Source organism: Sarcophilus harrisii, chromosome 5, assembly GCF_902635505.1.
Source record: "Sarcophilus harrisii chromosome 5, mSarHar1.11, whole genome shotgun sequence".
Lineage (NCBI taxonomy): Eukaryota > Metazoa > Chordata > Mammalia > Dasyuromorphia > Dasyuridae > Sarcophilus > Sarcophilus harrisii.
The window spans coordinates 98,582,884-98,603,890 of NC_045430.1; the positions used below are offsets into that span (position 1 = coordinate 98,582,884).

The 21,007-nt window shown below is 31.5% G+C and overlaps 1 protein-coding gene across 5 annotated transcripts in view; it reads right to left on the reverse strand.

The window, feature by feature from the left end:
• IPO8 (importin 8) overlaps window positions 1-21,007 on the reverse strand; it is a 134,430-nt gene that overhangs the window by 81,878 nt on the left and 31,545 nt on the right. For 3 of the 5 annotated variants that reach the window (XR_004229479.1, XM_031938112.1, XM_031938115.1), the window contains exons 3-6: window positions 18,574-18,730; window positions 15,076-15,234; window positions 12,616-12,772; window positions 1,398-1,487 (exon numbers count right to left, since the gene is read on the reverse strand). Coding sequence is in view for 4 of the 5 variants with exons in the window: in XM_031938112.1 (XP_031793972.1) it covers window positions 1,398-1,487; window positions 12,616-12,772; window positions 15,076-15,234; window positions 18,574-18,730 (563 nt within the window). In the remaining variant the exon portion in view is untranslated. Of the gene's footprint in view, window positions 1-1,397; window positions 1,488-12,615; window positions 12,773-15,075; window positions 15,235-18,573; window positions 18,750-21,007 lie in introns of all 5 variants that reach the window. The other 2 variants (XM_031938113.1, XM_031938114.1) reach the window with 2 other exon arrangements.

Consider the following 21,007-nt stretch of genomic DNA (forward strand, 5'->3'; position numbering starts at 1 on the left):
GTCCTTCTGACTATTCCCACAGCTGCCAAACTTGTGAGTGTGGACTTTTGGATAATTTCATTTAGGGTTAGGGTTAGTAGATGGCAAAATCCTCCAGGGACATCAAGGTTGTCATTTTCTCCCTCTATGTTTTTAGTTCTCCTCTCTTTTCTGCTTATAAACAAACAGTGGTTAACACTTCCCTAGGTCCCTTCAAGGAAATGGCATCTTGATTTAATAAATGCCTTTCTTTTATTAGTCAGAAAGGCAGGCATTCTTGTGACTCTTTCTTTGGCCAAAAGGAGGAAATATCAAGATATTAGGAGACACCTTAATGGTCTCCTAAAAGAGATATGAGTGCCCAGCAACTAAGCTGTTCCCATAAGTCTGGCATAATAACAATCCTTTGTGCTCACCCTCTGACAAAACCATATAATCACTGTATTAATTTATCCAGCATAAGTATTCTCAGGCAATCACCAATATATTCTGAAATTAGCAGAACTAGAACAATACTAACACTGTAAAAGAAAATAGCTTTGAAAAACTTAAGAACTCTGATCAAAGAAATAACCATACGTTATTCACCTAGTGACAGAAACTAGAGAAAAGCACTAGACTAAATAAATTTCTGGATATGACAAATATTGGAATTTTATTTTGCTTGGCATGCATGTTTCCTTGTATTTGGTACAAAGGCTTTGTTTTTCTTTTTTCTTTTTAAACTGTTAAGAGGTGATAGGAGGAAAAGTGGAACTAAGAATAGGGATCCCCCACTCCAAAAAATAGAACAGAACAAAAGGAAAACTAGAAGGAATCAAGACCAGCTATGATGAATTTATACAGTTAAAAAAGAAAAGCAACGCTTTTTTCCTCCTTTTTTTTTCCTTTTTGATCTGATTTTTATTGTGCAGCATGATGATTGTGATAATATGTACAGAAGAATTGCCCATGTTTAACTTATACTGGATTACTTGTCTAGGGGAATAGTAGAGGAAAGGAGGGAGAAAAAAATTGGAACACAAGATTTTGCAAGGGTGAATGTCAAAAACTTTCTTTGCATATATTCTGAGAATAAAAAGTTATTATTTAAAAAAGAAAAATAAGTTCTAATATAACAAGATTCAAATTTTCACATGCAATCCTCTCCTTATGTTTTATAATGTATGTGGAAATGTTAATTTTGCTTGATATTTGTTAAGATCAGAATAAAATTATAATAAAATGGATAACAAAAACAAAAATGAAATACCAGACTAAATTTATAACACAAAATATTGACAAGGGTACAATCATCTTTGAACAATTCCAAATTTAAAATCAATACAAAGATTTTTCACTCAATCAAAATCTGTACTCAGCAAGCATCCCAATACCCAACTATAATTTTCCTCAAGGAAAAATAAGAATTTACTTACAGGGGGAACTATTCTATCAATAATAGTGCGAAATATCTCCATCCAATGCATCATAGTTTGATTGTTCACCAATTGAAGTGGTAATGCATACTAGAAGAGAAAGAGAATGAAAAAAATACATAAACTAATTTTTGTTATAAAACACTACATTTAACTTACACACAGTAAAAGCTCTTTATTTCACATCAATGTATTCCATAAAAGCAAATTTTTCAGATAATGCAGTAAAAGTTTAGTAAGTGCCAACACTTTTTCATTCTGTTGTTTATTGTAAATATTACTAAATGTTATTTTACCATGCCTTCTTTTTAAAATAGAATGATGATGCTCTGTATTTGCCATCATCACCATCAAATAATATATAGTGCTGATGTTTTACTGTCTCTATATCTGTTTCTTGCAAACTTTTCCATCTTAATTTGTAGCAGTATAAAAATTTACACAATGAAGATTATTAGAACTGTGAACAAAATTGTACAATATTTCAGAGTCTGATTCTTTTTGTACAGCAAAATAATGTTTGGGTCATATATACTTATTGTGTATCTAAGTTATATTTTAATATATTTAACATCTACTGGTCATCCTGCCATCTGGGGGAGGGGGTGGGGGTAAGAGGGGAAAAATTGGAACAAGAGGTTTGGCAATTGTCAGTGCTGTAAAGTTACCCATACATATAACCTGTAAATAAAAGGCTATTAAATAAAAAAATAAAATAAAAATAACTGTGAGCAAATTAAGAGTCAAAATTCTAGAAAATACAGCAATGGCAATTTTGCTTGCTAAAAAAAGCCTTTTAAAAAAAACTTATTTCCTGCTTCTCTACTAGGCTACTCACAGTTGCTGGAAATCTAAATTCCTAAGTCTAAATTCCTGAGAAATGGCATTGTAGTGCATTAGGAAATGAAACATATTTTAAGAAAAATGTATTTTTGTCCAGAGTTAAGATAGATCCCTGAAAAGATAAGAAGAAAAAAAGAGCAAATGACTTAAATATGCTAGGTTATGTTATGTGACACATATACATATGTGGTTTTATGTACTGTGTATTCATATGTAAGCTTATATTTATATGTATTTGAAATGTGTTTATATTTATATTAACAATTTGTTTATAGATGTTTCTACATGTATTAAATATGTGTATGTGTATATTTATGTGTTTATATGTGTATTTGTAAATATATGTTATAAACACATAAACGTGTATGTGTGTGTGTATGTGTCCCACTTTCCTCAGCAATTGTGTCTTTCATCCAAAAAATAACAAATTAGAAACACAACTATGGCTTTCTTTCTCAAACTATCATAATGGCAATGAGATAGAAATATCATCTTGTTCTAGATAGAACTCTCCTATAACAGACTAAAAGAAAGGGCAGTGTTTTAAGATAAAATTAGAATAATGACACTGGATATTTACTCTGGTAAATTTAATTTTGAACCAAATAATTTTTTCTGTTCATCTATTCATTTTTAATCATTCATTTTCTTCCCATCTTTTTTTCTAATCAGGACAGCCAAGATAGGTTGGGAAACATGGAGGTAGGGAAAAGGAAAGTAGTGAGTATAGTTCATCAGGATCCATGACAATAAACTAATCTGCGATTATGTGATTTTGAGCATTTTTCACATGACTAGAAATAGCTTTAATTTTTTCATCTGAAAATTGTTCATATCCTTTGACCATTTTGCAATTGGGGAATGGCTTACATTCTTTTAAATATAAGGAAGTATATTTTAGAAATGAGGCCTTTATCAAAACCACTGGCTACAAAAATTTTTTCCCAGCTTTCTGATTCCCTTCTAATCTTGGCTGTATTAGTTTTGTTTGTATAAAACTTTTTTAATTTAATGTAATCAAAATTACACATTCCGCATTTCATAATGTTCTCTAGTTCTTCTCTGGCCATAAATTCTTCCCTCCTCCACAGATTTGATAGGTAGACTACCTCTTGCTCTCCTAATTTGCTTATACTATAACCCTGCATGTCTAAATCATGAACCCATTTCAACCTTATCTTGGTATAGGGTATTAGATGTTGATCAGTGTCTAGTTTCTTTCTGGCAAATACCTTTGCCAGTCTTGCAATCTACAGAAGCCACAGCTACTGAACATCCATGAAAGAAAATTCTTAGCACTAAAGTCATTAGCACCACGAAATCAATCATTCAACAATAAGCCTTTGTTAAATGTCTATCAAGTTCCAGGCAGCGTACTAAATGCTGAGGACAGAAATATAAAGAATAAACCTTAAGGTTCAGCATTAGAAACAAGAATGATTTCATCAATATTAATAATTCTTATGACGATGCTTTGCAGCTACATCTTTAAAAACATTAACTTTTTCCAGTTGTCCTGGAGCTAAACCCTCCTATATTTTGTTTTTGTTATTGTTTTAGTCACTTTTCAGTTAGGCCTGACACTGCCATTTCCTTCTCCAGCTCATTTTACAGATAAGTAAACTAAAGCAAATAGGGTTAAGTAACTTGCCCAGTATCACACGGCTAGTAAGTATCTGTGGTCAGATTTGAACTCAAGAAGAGAAGCTTTCCTGATTAAAGACCTGGAGTACCATCCACTGTATCACCAAATTGATTTCTCTATATAAACATCAGCTCTTTGAGATCAGGGACTGTCTCACTTTCTATTAATATCTATTATAGATAGAATATTTGGCACAAAGTAAACCATTTTTTTATTTATTCACTAATTCATCTGTTCATTTTTTTTAGCTTGTAACTGCAAAATCAATTTTTAAACCAACTGTAAGATTTAAATTTATCACTGTATTTATCATTTCTAAATTTTTATCTTAGTGAATACTGAATACAAAATTTCAACCATAATGGATACAGAACTATCATGATATCCAGAATTACCTGTATTCAAGTCAAGCCTTTAACACATTTCCGGCATAAATACCTGGCCATATTACTTAATCTCTCAGTGATCTAGTCACTCTCTAACATTATAAGTAGAAGAAAAGAAGATGATATGGACTGGCAGAAGGCTTGTTACAATGAAAACTGAGATCATTTCTTATACCCTAAATTTCATCTTACTGAATTTGTCACAAGGTTATTTTAGCCATGAAAATTTTGTGCGGATTTTGATTATCATTCAGAGGGTCAGCTATCCCACCCAGCTTTGTGCTAATACACATTTGATTACCATTTACAGCAAGTTATAATAAACATTATCCAAATTATAATAAATATATTAAACAATATAGGGTCAAACACAGCACTCTGAAGCAATACCCTAAATATTTCCTGCCAAACTAACCTCAAACACTTAATGATTACTACTAATGGAGTCTGTCAATTAGCCAATTTCTAAATCCAATGAATTGTACCACTAATTAAACACATCTTTATATCATTTCCACAATAACAAGAGATAATTTATTAAACTATCTACTAAAATCTAGATAAACTGTAAGCCTCTCACTCAACCCTGGTATAAAATGCAAACCCTTCCCCACCCCACCCAAAAAAGAAGAAAAAAAGAAAGATAGAATGCTAGTCTAGTAAGACCTATTTTTGAGGAAGTCATTTCAACCCTTTTCTAAATTTTCATTTACCCATCTCTTTATTACCCACTAGAATTTTGATAGCAATGTAAGTTAAGTACACAGCTCAATTCTTTGCAACAGACTTTTTTCCAACTTCTTTTTTAATTATGCAATACTTCTCCTTTCCCAAAGATGTTACAAAGTTCACTCACAATGTCTTAACAATCACATCTGCCACTTCTTTCAATTACTAAACATTGAAAATTTGGATATGACGCAAGAATGGCAAAGCAAAGCCAGGAAATTGCCTGAACTCTCCCCAATTTCCCTTGGAAACAACATTAAATCAAGGCTCTAAAAGAATTCTAAAATGACAGAACCCACAAAAGAACAGAATGAAACAGTTTTGCAGTAGTTCATTAGAGGCCTGTCTCACTTGGATAAAAGAGAATAGCAAAGTACAGAGGCACGATGCCTAGGCAAGTCAGTGGGTTTAGCCATAGCATATATCAGCCACTGAAGTCTCACAATCCAGACTCAGAAGACCAATGGCACAATAGACCAACTGTGAGGTCTCCAACTCCAGCACAGCAGGAAAATTTCAAGTCTCAGTAATGCAGGTATAATACGAGTGACTAAACTGAGCCACCCTATTTCAGTGTGCAAAGTACCAGTTCCAAAGGACCTGGCATAGAAAGCCAGTTACCAGACCCTTGGCCCCCAGAGTAAGAAGCTTGGGATAGATGATCCTTCTTCCAGTTGAATTTTTATTTTTTTAGGCAGAAGCACAGAAGCAGAGGTTAGCTCTGTAACAAAAGTAACAAAAAAGGCTAGGAAATGAACAAAAACAAAAACAAAAAAGAGCCCTGACTAAAGAAAGCAATTATGCCAGTCCTCTTGAAAGAGCTCTAATAAGGATTTGAAATATCAGAGAAGAAAGGTAGAAGAAAAGCTGGGAAAAGAAATGAGGATTATTCAAGAGAATCATGAAAAAAAAAAAGTCAATAGCTTGGAAAACAAAAATTAACTGAAGAAACAACTCCTTAAAAAATAGAACTGGCCAATTGGAAAAGGAGGTACAAAAGCTAACAATTCTTTAAAAATTAGAATTGGGCAAGTGGAAGCTAATGACTCAATGAGACATCAAGAATCAATCAAAAACAAATAAAAAGAATGAAAAAATTGAAGGAAATGTAAAACACCCTCATTGGAAAAATAATTAACCTGGAAAATAGATCCAAGAGAGGTAATTTAAGAATTATCAGACTACCTAGAAAAGCCAAGATCAAAAAAGGACCCTCGACAGCATTTTTCAAAAAATTATTAAGGAAAACTTCCCCAAAATCCTAACCAGAGGGTAAAACAGAAATGTAAAGAATCCATCAATCACCAAAAGCCAAGGAGTTTGAATTATAAACAAGAATCAATTACCCAGAAAAATTAAGCAAACTTTTAAGAGAAAAGATCAATATAACAAGGGGATCATCAAACTTTCCTAAGGAAAAGATCAAAGTTGAACAGAAAATTTGATCTTGACAAGACAAATACAAATACAAAAAGCATATAAGTAAACAGGAAAGAAAAAAATTTCAATAAGGTTAAACTGTTTAAATCCCTAGATGGAATGACGATACTTGTAACTCTTAGAACTATATCTATTAGGGCACTTAGAAAAAGTATACAGAGACAAGAAAGTATGCATATAAGTTGACTTTGATGTGCTAATATATAAAAAAAATTAAGGGATGAAAAATAAAAATTCAACTGGAAGAAGTTAAAAATGAGAGGTGGCAAGAATCAAAACACCGGTAAGGAAGGATGGGGTGAAAGGAGAGAAAGAAAAGTATAAATGGAGAAAAAAAAGGATGGAGGAAAGTACACAGTAATCATAACTGTGAGTATGAATGAGATAAACTCTCCCATAAACACATCTGAAGCAAGCAGATAGCTACACAGAGAGTAAAGGTAAAAAGCTGGAAGAGAATATATTATGGTTTCGGCTGAAATAATAAATAAATAAATAAATAAAATAGGACTAGAAATCATGACAAAGCAAAGACAAAGATATAGATCTATTGATCTAATTAAAATAGACAAGGAAGGAAATTTTATCTTGTTATCGTAGAACAGTAGTTCTCAAACTTCTATTCACAATATGTTTATACTACTAAAAATTATTGGATCTGTCCAAAAAGTTTTTGCTTATGTGGATTATACTTAAAGATATTTACCATATTAGAAATAAAAACTAATTTTGAATTTAAAGACCTTCTGAAAGTGTTTCAGAAATCCCCAGGATTCTCTTCACCATATTTTGAGAATCACTGTCATAGACAATGAAAAATTACCAATAATAAACATATAAGCATCAAATGGTACAGTATCTGAATTTCTAAAGAAAAAAATTAAATAAGTTACAGGAGAAATAGAATTTAAAACCATACTAGTGGGGAACCTCAACCTCCTCCTTGCAGAACTTGATAAATGTAACCAAAAAATAAACAAGAAAAAAAATTAGGAGATGAACAGAATTTTAGAAAAGTTAGATATAAAAGATGAGAAAATTTCTAGTGATACATGGCACCTACACAAAAATTGACTATGTATTAGGACACAAAAACTTTACAATCAAATATAAAAGGCAAATAAAAGCATCCTTTTCAAATCATGATGCTACAGAAATTACATGTAATTAAGGGCCATGGGAAAATAGATTAAAAATTAACTGAAATCAAATAACTAATCCTAAAAAAAAGTGAGTTGAACAACAAATCAGAGAAAAAATCAAATTTCATTAACGAGAATGACAATAACAAGACAACATACCAAACTTTATGAAACGCAGACAAAACAATACTTAGATTTCTAATCAATTGTTTCAAATATTACTATTTCAATAAAGTATTTCAAAGCAATATATTATAATTTAAATGTTTACATCAATAAAACAGAAAGAGCAGATCAATGAATTGGGCATGCAACTATAACGGCTAAAAAAAGGACCAATTAAAAATTCCCAATTAAATACCAAATCGGAAATTCTGAAAATCAAAGAGATTCAGTGAAAATAAGAAAACTACTAAACTAATAAATAAAACTAAAAAGCCAAATAGATTAGTTTTGGGGGAAAAAAACAAATAAAATAGATAAACCTCTGGCTAATTTAATTTAAAAAAAAAACAATCAAATTACCAGTATCAAAAATGAAAAGGATGAATTCATCACCAATGAAGAAATTAACATAATAATTAGGAGCTATTTTGCTCAACTGCAAGCCAATAAATCTGACACTCCAAGTGAAATGAAATGAAAAAAATATAAATTGCCAAGATTAACAGAAAAGGAAATAAAATACATAACCCCATTTAGAAAAAGAAATTGAACAAACCATCAATGAAAACTCCCTAAGGAAAAAATCAATAGGGCTAGACAGATTTACAAGTGAATACTACCAAACATTCAAAGAACAATTAATTTCAAAGAATAATTAATCGAAAAAATAGGTGAATTTCTTTTACAAATGTAGTACTTATATAAATAAAAAAGGAAGAGTCAAAAGAGAAAGAAAATTAGAGACTAATCTCCCTAATAAACATTGATGGCAAAAACTTTAAGTAAAATACTAGTAAAGAGATTACAGGAATTTATCACCAGGATTATCTATTATAACCAGGTAGGATTGATAGTAGGAATGCAAGGCTGGGTCAATATTAGGAAAACCATTATTATAATTGACCACATCAGTAACAAAATCAATAGAAATTTATCTCAACAGATGCAGAAAAAGCCTTTGACAAAAATATTGCACCATTCCTATTAAAAACACTAGAAAGCACAGGAATAAATACTTTTCCTTAAAATGATAAGTCATATCTAAAACCATCATCAAACAATAACTGTAATGGGGATAAGCTAGAAGCCTTCAGTAAATCCGGGGTGAAACAAGGATGCTCATTATTATAACAAGGATCACTATTATCATTCAATACGATACTAGAAATTTCAGCTTTAGCAATAAAAAAAGAAAAAGAAATTGAAGGAATTAGAATAGGCCATGAGGAAACAAAATTATCACTCTTTGCAGATGATATGCTATGCTTAGACAGTCCTAGAGAATCAACTAAAAAACTACTTGAAATAATTAACAATTTTACCAAAGCTGAAAGCTGTAAAATAAACCCACAAAAAAATCTGTATTTCTACATATGACTAACAAAGCTCAGGTGTAGGAGATAGAAAGAGAAATTCCATTACAAAAAATAGTAGACAATATAAAATACTTGGGAGTCTACCTACTAAGACAAACCCAGAAACTATACAAACTATAAGAACACAATTACAAAATAATTTTCACACAAATAAAGTCAGATCTAAACAACTAGAAAAATATCAAATGCTCATGGGTAGGTCAAGATAATATGATAAAAATGACAATTCTGCCTAAACTAATTTACTTATTCAATGCTACAACAAACTACCAAAAAAAATTATTTTACAGAGCTACAAAAAATAATAATAAAATTTATTTGGAAGAAAAGGATCAAGAATATCAAAGTAATTAGTGAAACAAAAATGCAAAGGAAGATGGTCTAGTTGTAAGCAAATCTAAAAGGATATTGTAAAGCAACAATCATCAAAACTATTTGGTATTCACTACACACCTGTCAGATTGGCTAGAATGAATGACAGGGAAAGATAATGCAGAATGTTGGAGAGGATGTGGGAAAACAAGGACACTGATACATTGTTGGTGGAATTGTGAACACATCTGCCATTCTGGAGAGCAATTTGGAACTATGCTCAAAAAGTTATCAAACTGTGCATATCCTTTGATCCAGCAGTGTTACTATTGGGCTACTATACCCCAAAGAGATACTAAAGAACGGAAAAGGACCTATATGTGCCAAAATGTTTGTGGCAGCCCTGTATGTAGTGGCTAGAAACTGGAAAATGAATAGATGTCCATCAACTGGAGAATAGTTGAGTAAATTGTGGTATATGAATGTTATGGAATATTATTGTTCTGTAAGAAATGACCAGCAGGATGAATACAGAGAGGCTTGGAGAGACTTACATGAATTGATGCTAAGTGAAATGAGCAGAACCAGGAGATCATTATATATCTCAACAACGATACTGTATGAGGATGTATTCTGATGGAAGTGGATTTCTTCGACAAAGAGAAGATCTAACTCAGTTTCAATTGATCTCAGCTTCAATTGATCAAGTATGGACAGAAGCAGCTACACCCAAAGAAAGAACACTGGGAAATGAATGTAAACTGCTTGCATTTTTGTTTTTCTTCCCAGGTTATTCATACCTTCTGAATCCAATTCTCCCTGTACAACAAGAGAACTGTTCAGTTCTGCACACATATATTTTATCTAGGATATACTGTAACCTATTTAACATGTATAGGACTGCTTGCCATCTGGGGAAGGGGCTGGAGGGAGGAAGGGGAAAAATTGGAACAGAAGTGAGTGCGAGGGATAATGTTGTAAAAAATTACCCTGGCATGGGATCTGTCAATAAAAAGTTATTAAAAAAAAACAAAAAACTATTTGGTACTAAGAGTAATGGATCAGTAGAATGAATTAGGTACAAAAAATACTATAATAACCTATCATTAAATGAACACAACACTCTAACTTCTGGGATAAGAACTCACTATTTGACAAAAACTATTAGAAAAACTGAAAAATAATATGGGACAAGCCAGGTAAAGACCAAGATCTCACGTCATATAGCAAGATAAGGTCAAAATGGGTACATGATTTGAACATAAAAGGTAATACCATGTAAAATAGGAGAGTAGGGAACTGTTATGGGCCAGAACTCTGAATTTGAAACAAGGTGTTAAGTCAGTGAAATTGATAAAGAGTTCAGTTCAGTATATGTATTTAGTACTTAATATAGTTCTACAAGATTCACACCTATAATAAGAGAGCATTTATATGCTCGGACAAACTCATCCAGAATCGGAACTAAGGAAGACAGAAAAGTGGTGGTGGTCCTCCTGCCTCCCCTACAGAAACCAAGACACATTCAGGAGGACCTCAAAAAAAGCTGGCCTAGGCCCCAGGCAAGGAGACAATAAAAGATTTGGACTTTAACCCCTGGCTATACTTGTGGTGATTACCTGAAATGAAACGAAGGCTGCTCCCAGAGATCCCAGGAAAACCGAACCAAAAGAAGAAGATTACAAGGAACAGTTTACTTATCAGATCCATGGAGAAGGGAAGAATTTATGACCAAACAAGAGATAGAGAACATTATAAAATGTTAAATGGATACTGATTACATTAAATTTAAAAGTTTTTGCACAAAGCCAATACAACTAAGATTAGAAGGAAATCAAAAACCTGGGAAACAATTTTTACAGTTAGTGTGTCTGATAAAGGCCTCATTTCTCAAATATATAGAGGACTAAGTCAAACTGACAAATGATCAAAGTATATAAACAGGCAGTTTTCTGAAGAAGAAATTAAAATTATCTATAACATGAAAAAATGCTCCAAATCATTAGTGATTAAAGAAATACAAATTTAAAAAAACAACTCTTGAGATTTTCCTCACATCTATCACGTTGGCTAATCTGATAGAAAAGGGAAATGATAAATACTGGATAAGATGTAGGAATGCATTAATGTCCCAATTAACGCATTGTTGGTGGAGGTTATTAACTGATCCAATCATATTGGAGAAAAATTTGGAATTATACCCAAAGGCTGTAAAACTGTGCATACCCTTTGACCAGCAATACCACTATTAGGTCTATCTCCCAAAGAGATCAGAAAAAAGGAACACCTACATGTATAAAAATATTTGTAGCAACTCTTTTTGTCGAAGCAAAGAGTCTAAAATTGAAGGGATGCCCATTAAGTAGGATATGGCTAAACAAGTTGTGGCATATGAAGGTAATGGAACTGTGCAATAAGAAATAATGAGAAGGCAAGTTTCAGAAAATCCTGACAAGACTTACATGAATTGACGTTCAATGAAGTGAGAACAACCAGAATACTCTACATAGTAATAGGAGCATTGTGTAATGATCAACTTTAATAAACTTAGCTCTTCTAAGCAATACAATGATTCAAGACGATTCCAAAGGATTCATGTATTCACAACCAGAGAAAGAACAATGTAAATCAAAGCATACTATTTTCACTGGTTTTTATATTTTCATGGTTGTTACTTTTTGTTCTCTTTCTTTTTTCACAACATTACTGTGGAAATAACATTTAACATGATTGTACAAATATCAGATTGCTTATTGTCTTGGGGAAGAAGGAGAGAGAAAATTTTGGAACTCAAAATCTTATTTAAAAAATGAATGTTGAAAATTCTTTATGTGTAATTGGAAAAAAAAAACACTACATATATATATATATATATATATATATATATATATATCCATGATTTTATAGCATGCCTGGGCCAACTGACTTGAATTCAACTAAGTGACCTTTTATTATCTCTTTATCTTGAGTAGAAATACTCTAATGATTACTTAGATTTATCAACGTACTGTATTCTCTACTAGACTATAGGTTTCATAAGGTGAGGCTGTAATATCTAAATTTCCTATTTCCCCAAATTCTATCAGAGTGCTCTGTAAACATTATAGCTTAATAATTAGTTTAAAGTCAAAGTACTTGATAAACACGTAAATTTATATATCCTCTGAATTAGAGCCCTACCTGAACAAGTGCATAGAAAATTTTCAGAATCTGCTTCTGAAGAAGTACAGAGTAATGGGATGGATCAGGAAGAAGCTGTATAATTTGCTGCTGAATTCGAGGCAAAAATACTTGCATTGCTGCTATAAGAGGTTCTCTTTCCTCTGATTTCTTGTATCTATATGAACACAAAAAGGGAAAGAATAAAAAAAAAAAAACCAGAAATTTTAAACAGAATTTAAAGTATAATGATTTTTTTAAATAAAAGGAAGAAAAGAGAAAAATAATTCCCCAACATTTCTAAATGTTTTCTAAGAATTTCAAGTTATTTTTCAGAAGAACCTTTCCTTTTTTGTAAAGATAAATAATTCAGCTAATATTCAAAAGTCTTATTCTTTTCTCTCCTTGACTCTTGAGGTGTTAGTTTATACACCAAATAGATAACTAGACCTAGAATCAAGAATAACCTCAATTCAAATCCTGTCTTAGACTCTTATTAGCTATTTAACTCCCTTATCCTTTGTCTGCCTCAATTTCTTCATTTATAAAAAGAGATAATAATAATAACTCTAGTCACAGCATTATCGTGAAGAAGTGCTCTGCAAATTTTAAAGCACCATATAAATGTTAGTTAATTGTTATAGTTCCATTTGTTATTGTTATTGAAAGTAAAAATGTTTTAAGTAAAACTCTTGAAAGCATTCAAAGGACAGAATGCTAGAATTGGAATTGGGAAGTCCTGAATTCAAATCTAGCATCAGACACTTAGGAGCCGTGTGACCCTCAGTCACATTTAATCAGTTTATCTCAAGTTTCCTTGTCTGTAAAATGGATGATATACAATAACATCTCACTCAGGTAGTTGTGAAGATTAAATGAGATACCTGTAATACAAAATTATACAGCCTGGCACATAGCAAGCTCTACATAAATATTAGCTATTCAGCTATTATATTATTATCCAAAATCTTGACTTACATGCTCTAAAAAGATTGTGAAAGAACTTTGAAATGTGTTCTCCCTATCCCTAGAAATAACTATATCTTTTAGACAGCTATTTATCTCTTAATACAAAGAACTGTTCATGTTTTTTGAGGTTTGTTAACTTCAAAATATAAAAAGAAAAATTTTAATTTAAAAAATCATATACAGGAGAGGTTATTTCATAATTTAACTCTAGTCTCCTTTAAACAGATAAGGGTAGGAATAGAGATTGATTGGATCTGTAATTTCTATGGTATAGGAAATTGCCTGGTAAGGAAACGATTAATGAAAGTCAATCCCTTCTGAAAGACCTGAATGGGATGCCTAGAGTATCTTGAAGATAATTTACTTGCCCAGAGTCACAAAACTAGAATGTAGAAGAAGTGAAGCTTCCTGGCTTTAAGTACCTCTGCTTTTGCAGTCTTTAAAGTACCATTAAGTTCCCTTAATAAGAGAAATGTATTCTTTCATCTTACCTAGAATTCTTTATAATAAAAAACCCCAAAAATGCTGTTTTTATAAAATAAAAATATTTAAATTGTATAAATATCCTATATTTCAGGAGTCTGAAGAATAATCTACTTTGCAATAATGCTATAAATCTAACCTATCTTGCTTTAACCGAAATATAGAAGGGAAGATAACCATCATTATCAACATTTCACAGGCTCATAGATTTAAAGCAGAAAGGAACTAGAAGCTACGAATTTCCATCTCCTCATTTACAAATAAGGTAACTGAAGCTCACAGAGGTTAAGTGATTTGTCCAAGGTCATAAAGTCAGTAGATGGTGGAGCTAAAATTTGAAGCCTGTTCTCCAATTTCAAGTCCCATCCTCTTTTCACTATATTATATTACCTTGCATCTTTTCTTTACAAATTTATAAATTTGAAATCTGAAAAATATTTTCAATTCTCAAAGCAAGGCTTTAATTTTTTAAAGAACATAAGGCTGAGAAACCTCTGTTATTTTCTGCACTTATCTACTCCCTTTTGCAATGTGTGTATCTTGTTCTGTTGTCATGATTTCAAATACCCTATAAAAATGTTTGAGAGGCACAGTGGCATGGTGGTTAGAAAATCAGCCTCAAAGGCCTAGGTTCAAGCACTAATTGTGAAACATACAGGCAGTGTGACCCTGGGCAAGCCATTTAAATTTAGTGCTTTAGAGTCTAAACATTCTCTCAGAATTTCCTCAACTGGAGTTCCCTAAACTACTGAAATCAAAATCTAATTTCTATCTCTATTCCCACTCTATTTTTATAAAAAGCCTTTATAGAAAAGGTTATCCATCTTGACTAGACAGAAAATGTATTCCTTTTATTTTATTTTTACATCAAAAAAAAAAAAAATTAGAATGGTTCATTACCCAGAAAACTGAAATATATAGACAAATGATAAAACTCAACTAGCTACTTTCTAACTATTTTTATTCAATAATCTTTAAACATCAATTGACCATATCTCTGTAATCTTCTACTGAGAAATCTCCACTTACTCATATGTCTTCACAAGCTGATATAGACATAATAAGCTTCCAAGCCAGCTTCCACTGCTTTGAGATTGTAAGTAATAGCCTATCTTGTCTACCACAGCAGTCCAATGACCAGGAAAATCATGCTTAATGATGGCACGGAGACACATTGTTAACTGGACCCTAGGAGATAAAACAACAAAAACAACCATAAAAAATCAACCACCATTAATTTAGTTATGTTTGTTATATTTCAGAGCTATCTATTGTTTTAGAAAAAGATAGCAATCAATTTTCCACACACTCATTTTATATAGATGTAAATCTGGAATGAAAACAAATATTTTATGACAATCTCAACAACATGACTTTCTGAAAATGAACATTATATATATAGGAAGCAATTCTAAAAAAAAAAATCTATTTTATACTAGCCTTCTGCTTTTAAGCATTTGACAATGGATTAATATATAAAATTCTAACAAATAACATTAGGTACTATATCTAGCAATAGAAAAATACCTCCTAAGCAATGGCAAGTTTTGTTTCCCCTATTTGTATACCAGAGTATAAATAACAATATGATTAAGATCTAAGGAAAATCTAACAATGAATAGAGTAATTTGCCTTCTTATCACTTAGACACTATAGACCTCTCCAACTTAGGTAATGAACACAGAAATGACCTTCTGCATTGCACCTTGCAAAGCTGTTATCAAGAAAGCTACTATTACCCCTCCCCCCCAAAAAAAATCTGTCTTAAACATGTAGAATAAGTGTTTCAGCAATTCTTTTTTCTTTAAAACAAGACAATTTGGGTTAAATGACTTGTCCAAGGTCATTCAGCTGGTAAGTATTAAGTGTCTGAGGCTGCATTTGAACTCAGGACTTTCTGACTCCAGAACCAGTACTTGTGCCATCTAGTTGCTCTTCAGCAATTCTTAAAGATGAGGAGGATATGAAGAAAAGGCTTTTCAGGCAAGTTTTACAAGGTCTGAGAATAAGGAAATTGATAGGGAATCCCATTCTTAATAACTACAAATAAGTCAAGAGCTTTATAATTCTCTAAAGTCAAAATGGATAGATCAATAATAATTTTCTTAAGACAAAAAATGTGAGGGATAATACAAAAGGAGAAATGGAAAAAAAGATTTGTCTTCTATAAGTAATCAGTATTGCTCAAATATATACTTGTCTTTGAAAGGAAGGAATACTTATATAAAAATAGTGCCAAAGAATAGCTTGATTTGGATCTATTCAATATTCCATAGTTTCAACAAATCTGGAAATTCTTTTAAAATATTTTTCTAATTAATACTAAATAATATTTTATGCTGCACTTTTAAGGTTTGCAAAGGACTTGATAGACTTCATTTATCTGTGCTGTTATTATCTCTGCGTTATTATTCAAGTTTAGTGCCTTGTCTAGGGTCACAAAACTAGGATTGAATATACAATTCAAGTTCAGGTCTCTCTAACTCCAACTCTTATTATACTATCTACATCACACCGTGGATTTGGAGTTGGGACCTGGGTTTGAATTCCAAATCTAGCACATTTTGCTGTGACCTTGTGAAGGTAACCTAATCTTGTGGGTCCCAGTTTCTTTATGTGTAAAATTAGAAGGCTGAGGGTAGATATATGCTAAGTTGCTTTCCATCTGAAAACATAATGCTATTGTGGAAATGGGTTAGAACATATTTTCCTAAGGGACAGCTAAGTGGCACACTGGAAAGAGTACCAGACCTAGAGTCAAGAAGATTCATCTTCTTGAGTTTAAATCCGGTCTTAGACACTTATAAGCTATGTGATCCTAAGCAAGTCACTTCATCCTGTTTGCCTAAAGTTTCCTTATCTATAAAATGAGCTGGGGAAGAAAATGGCAAACCAGTCCAGTATATTTGCCAAGAAAACCCCTAAATGGGGTCATGAAGACTTTGACATGACTGAAATGACTAAACAACAAAAACAGAAAAGTTTAAGGAGGGAAACACATCAGGGGTACAAAGGTTATCTAAACATTTTAGTGTCTACTACTCACCTATTCTCATCCTATCTTTCATCAATCAATTATATTTACTGATTTATATTCAGATTTGTTTAACTACTATTTGTATTAACTACTATTAACCTCCCTCCTCCACGCTGTCACTCTTGAGCTAAGCAAAATTCTCTGCTGAAAGAACTAAATTTCTATACACACACAAGAATCACATCACTTTCCTCTTCTTTTTCCCACCATGTTGAAGGCTAGTGTATGATATATGAGACCATGTATGAAACTTGCAGAGAAATGTCAAAATACCAAAGTTAAACCTTACACTACAATAAGAGTAAAACAGTTCATGACACTTAAGGTAGTAGTATACCACTATCTAATTTATAGTCTTTCTCTCCTTCCTAGTCTCCCTTCTTTTCTCTTATTCTTATTTTTTCCTTTGTTCCTTTTCTCTAATTATATTTCATTTACAATAGAAGGCAATGCTATGTACCTAAAAGTACCAATCAGAATAAAGGTAAACCCTTTACTACTAGACTGTTCACAACAGTTTTTTTATAATGCTATGCTATTACTAATTTCTTTGACTTCTTCACTGTATTCCTTATAAAAAATCTGGAAATCTCATTTTGTACAATCCAATAAAATTCATCAATACCCTTTACCCTCTGCACTCTGATTGAAGGATAGAGTTATAAACTCTTCCATTTAAGGAAAGAGGACAGGATAGACATCCCCCCCCAAATATATCATTTCCTACCCAGCTGCACTCCTTTTGGCCTTCTTCATCAAGTCCACAAATCTGTTCCCTCTTCTCCCTCTCTTTTCAGCTTTCTTTTCTCTTCCTCCAGTAGATTGCAAATAGGTTTTATTTGTGTTTAGTAATTTGTATCGCCAACAATTAGCACAGTAAAGGGCACATAGTAGGCCCTTAATAAATGTTTATTGGCTATTATTTACTAACTCTAACACCCTTGATATATTTTCACTTCTCCAAGACAAACTTAGTCTTACATATTACTGAACTGTCCATACAAAGGAATGGAAATTGAGTTTATATATAAAAAATGACAAATAAATATACATATATAAAAATGCATACAGACACATAAACACACACGTAGGGGTTAAATAACATGTTGAGTGTTCTAGGAGTAAATTTCCCTATAAGGGAGAAGATAAAAGAAAAAACAAGATTAAAAATAGAATGGCAAAAAGTTAAGTGAGATCAACTAAAGCAAAATAAATTATTTACATATTTGGAATTTCCATTACATTATTTAATCAAGAAGGCTTTTTGCCTTAATTCTCTTAATGAGAAAAAAAAGATAAATAAGAGGTAAAATTCTATTTATGACAAACACAAATAGGATTACCTGAGATATAAGAAAGCAATTAATGAAAAAGAATGACCTCTCGTTTTGAAAACAAAAAATAATAATCTTTATAACTAGATTTTCCCCTCTCTAAAAGCCAAATATTTTATGCCTCTTATTAATGTGTATATATAGAGTATAATGTACCTCACTAAATCTGGAGACTGAATTATTCCTTCCACAATGTTATCTCGAATCTGCTGGCGATCATTTTCATGAATGTTGAATGGAAATATTGCTTCTCCAGGTGGGGGTTCTCGATCTGGCCAGTACTGCGTCACCATGTTCTTCAGGTAAATGGCAGCTGAGTTACAGAAAAAATCCTAACATAGCACCATGGAAAGGATGGATTTAATTCACCTTTACAAAGTACAAAAGGCTATGCCATTATGTGCTGAACATAAAGCACAGAGATGATGGCAGGGAATATAATTCTAAACAATGAACCAACCAATAGGAAAATGCATAAAAATTGAAGATTTTTCTTTTAACAATTAAGGTACGTTTTAATTAAAAGCACTTTGTCAATCAACATTAAGATTTTTCAATGATAAAAAAAAAACTATTAGTATTAAATGTGTGCCTTAGACTGAAAACATAAGGTAGTCTAAATCAAAACTGGCTAAGTAAATCTATCATAAGAGTCAAACTGTTCATAACAGACAATAAAATGGCAATCAACCAAACTAAATTTTAATTTTCCTAAGATAATTGTGTAGGTCATTTCTCTTTATATTATTTAAATAACTCTTTGAAGTATTTACAAGTAAATTTTTTTAATTATTATAATTCCCATTTAACAAATCCCTCAAAGACCAATAACTGAAGAAAATAGCAGAAAAAGAAACATTCCAGTAGAAATGCCTTGCAAAAATTAAAGGATTTTATATACTTCTTGAATCTTCAATAGTCATTCAGTTCAATGTTTAATGGAAAGTCTTAAAGCACCTTAAAAAAAAAAAAACATGCTTAATAATAAATAGTCACATCAGAAGTCCAGTATTCTTTCTGTAGACTATGAAAGCTTCTTTGTATTTAAAGAGTTTAATAAGTAAAAATTAGAAGTGATTCAGTTTATCAGATAAAAACATTTAGTTTATTATCTTATAAAGACACTATCTTACAAGATAATTCATGTGCATTATGGAAATACAATATGACGAGTAGGAACATCACTATTCCCTAACCTATAGTTTAACCATGAAATTAAATCTTACAAAATGTGTTAATGATGCCATTGTCTACATTTATTTTTATCTTTCTTACTAATATCAAATTTTTATAACATACTGCTGATTTATATATATTTGACATAGCTCTTCCATTCCTTTTGACCTCCCCACTTTGAAAGTCTATTCCATTTATGAATTCAATTTGTTTTGATAGAACAGTTTATTAATAAAAGAAATTTATTAAAATGGGAAGTGAATAAAGTATCATCTTTTACCTAGGATGATTCTGACTATGTTATTCAAAGTCATATTATATATCATATGAACTAATATAGCAAACAAGAGATGTTAGTTTATTTAAAATGATGAGTTAATTAGCTTTCTGAAGTAAATCCAGATAAAAAAACAAAAATTTTATCATAGGCTTATTTTTTATAATTAATCATCTTGCCCTTGTAACAATTGAGATTCACATAATAAAACCTATGAACAAATACTTTTATATGGTTTATAATACTGGTATAAAGGCTGTCACAGCACTCTAGTGCAAATATATGAGTCTCCTGATTCTCCCCTAGCATGACACTTGAGCAAAAAAAGCTTGAGAACTACTGTGCTATATATACAGTTACAATCAGCAAATCTTTAATAAATCACTTCAGATCTCATCTCTTATACAAAATGATCCTATATACACAATGATTCATTAGTCCAGGCAACTTTCTAAAAAGTTAAAGTTAGCGCTTTCTCAAACTACTAATCAGCACTGTGAGGAATATGCTTAAAAAGAGTTTCCTATATCTATAAATGAACTCAATTTAATACTATGAGAGACAATGATTATTATAGCTAGTGCTAATTCTAAATAACAAAAAATAATCAAAATTACCATCATAAATAATTGAAATACACCATTTAATAATTCTAATTAAATAAATCTAATAATTTCATTCTGTCCAAATGTCCATATTTTTTTTAAACTTTTACAAAGATACACTAATGAGTTTCAAAATAAATTAATAGTCACTTATTAGGAACCATTCAGGAATGAGGTGGAACTATTCCACGTCAGTGAATTTTCATGATAACCCAAACAAATCAATAAATTTCAGAGTTCCCTCAAATAATGTAAAGAAAAATCAATTTATAGCCACTCTATGTAATTCTTATCCATATCTTCATGTAAATTCGCCATGTGGGTGTCCTCCAATATACTGGCCTTGTTGGCTCATTTCTGATATCCTGAGAATACTATGAGAGCACTGTAGCTATTGACCTGTCATTCCTCACTATCTGACTAGGCTGTCATCCTTGTAATGTCATCCTTTACTTAGTTATATGTTACATCATGTTCACACCCATCATGAATCTCTTCACTGCTCTCTATGTAATAGTCATTTTAATTTTAA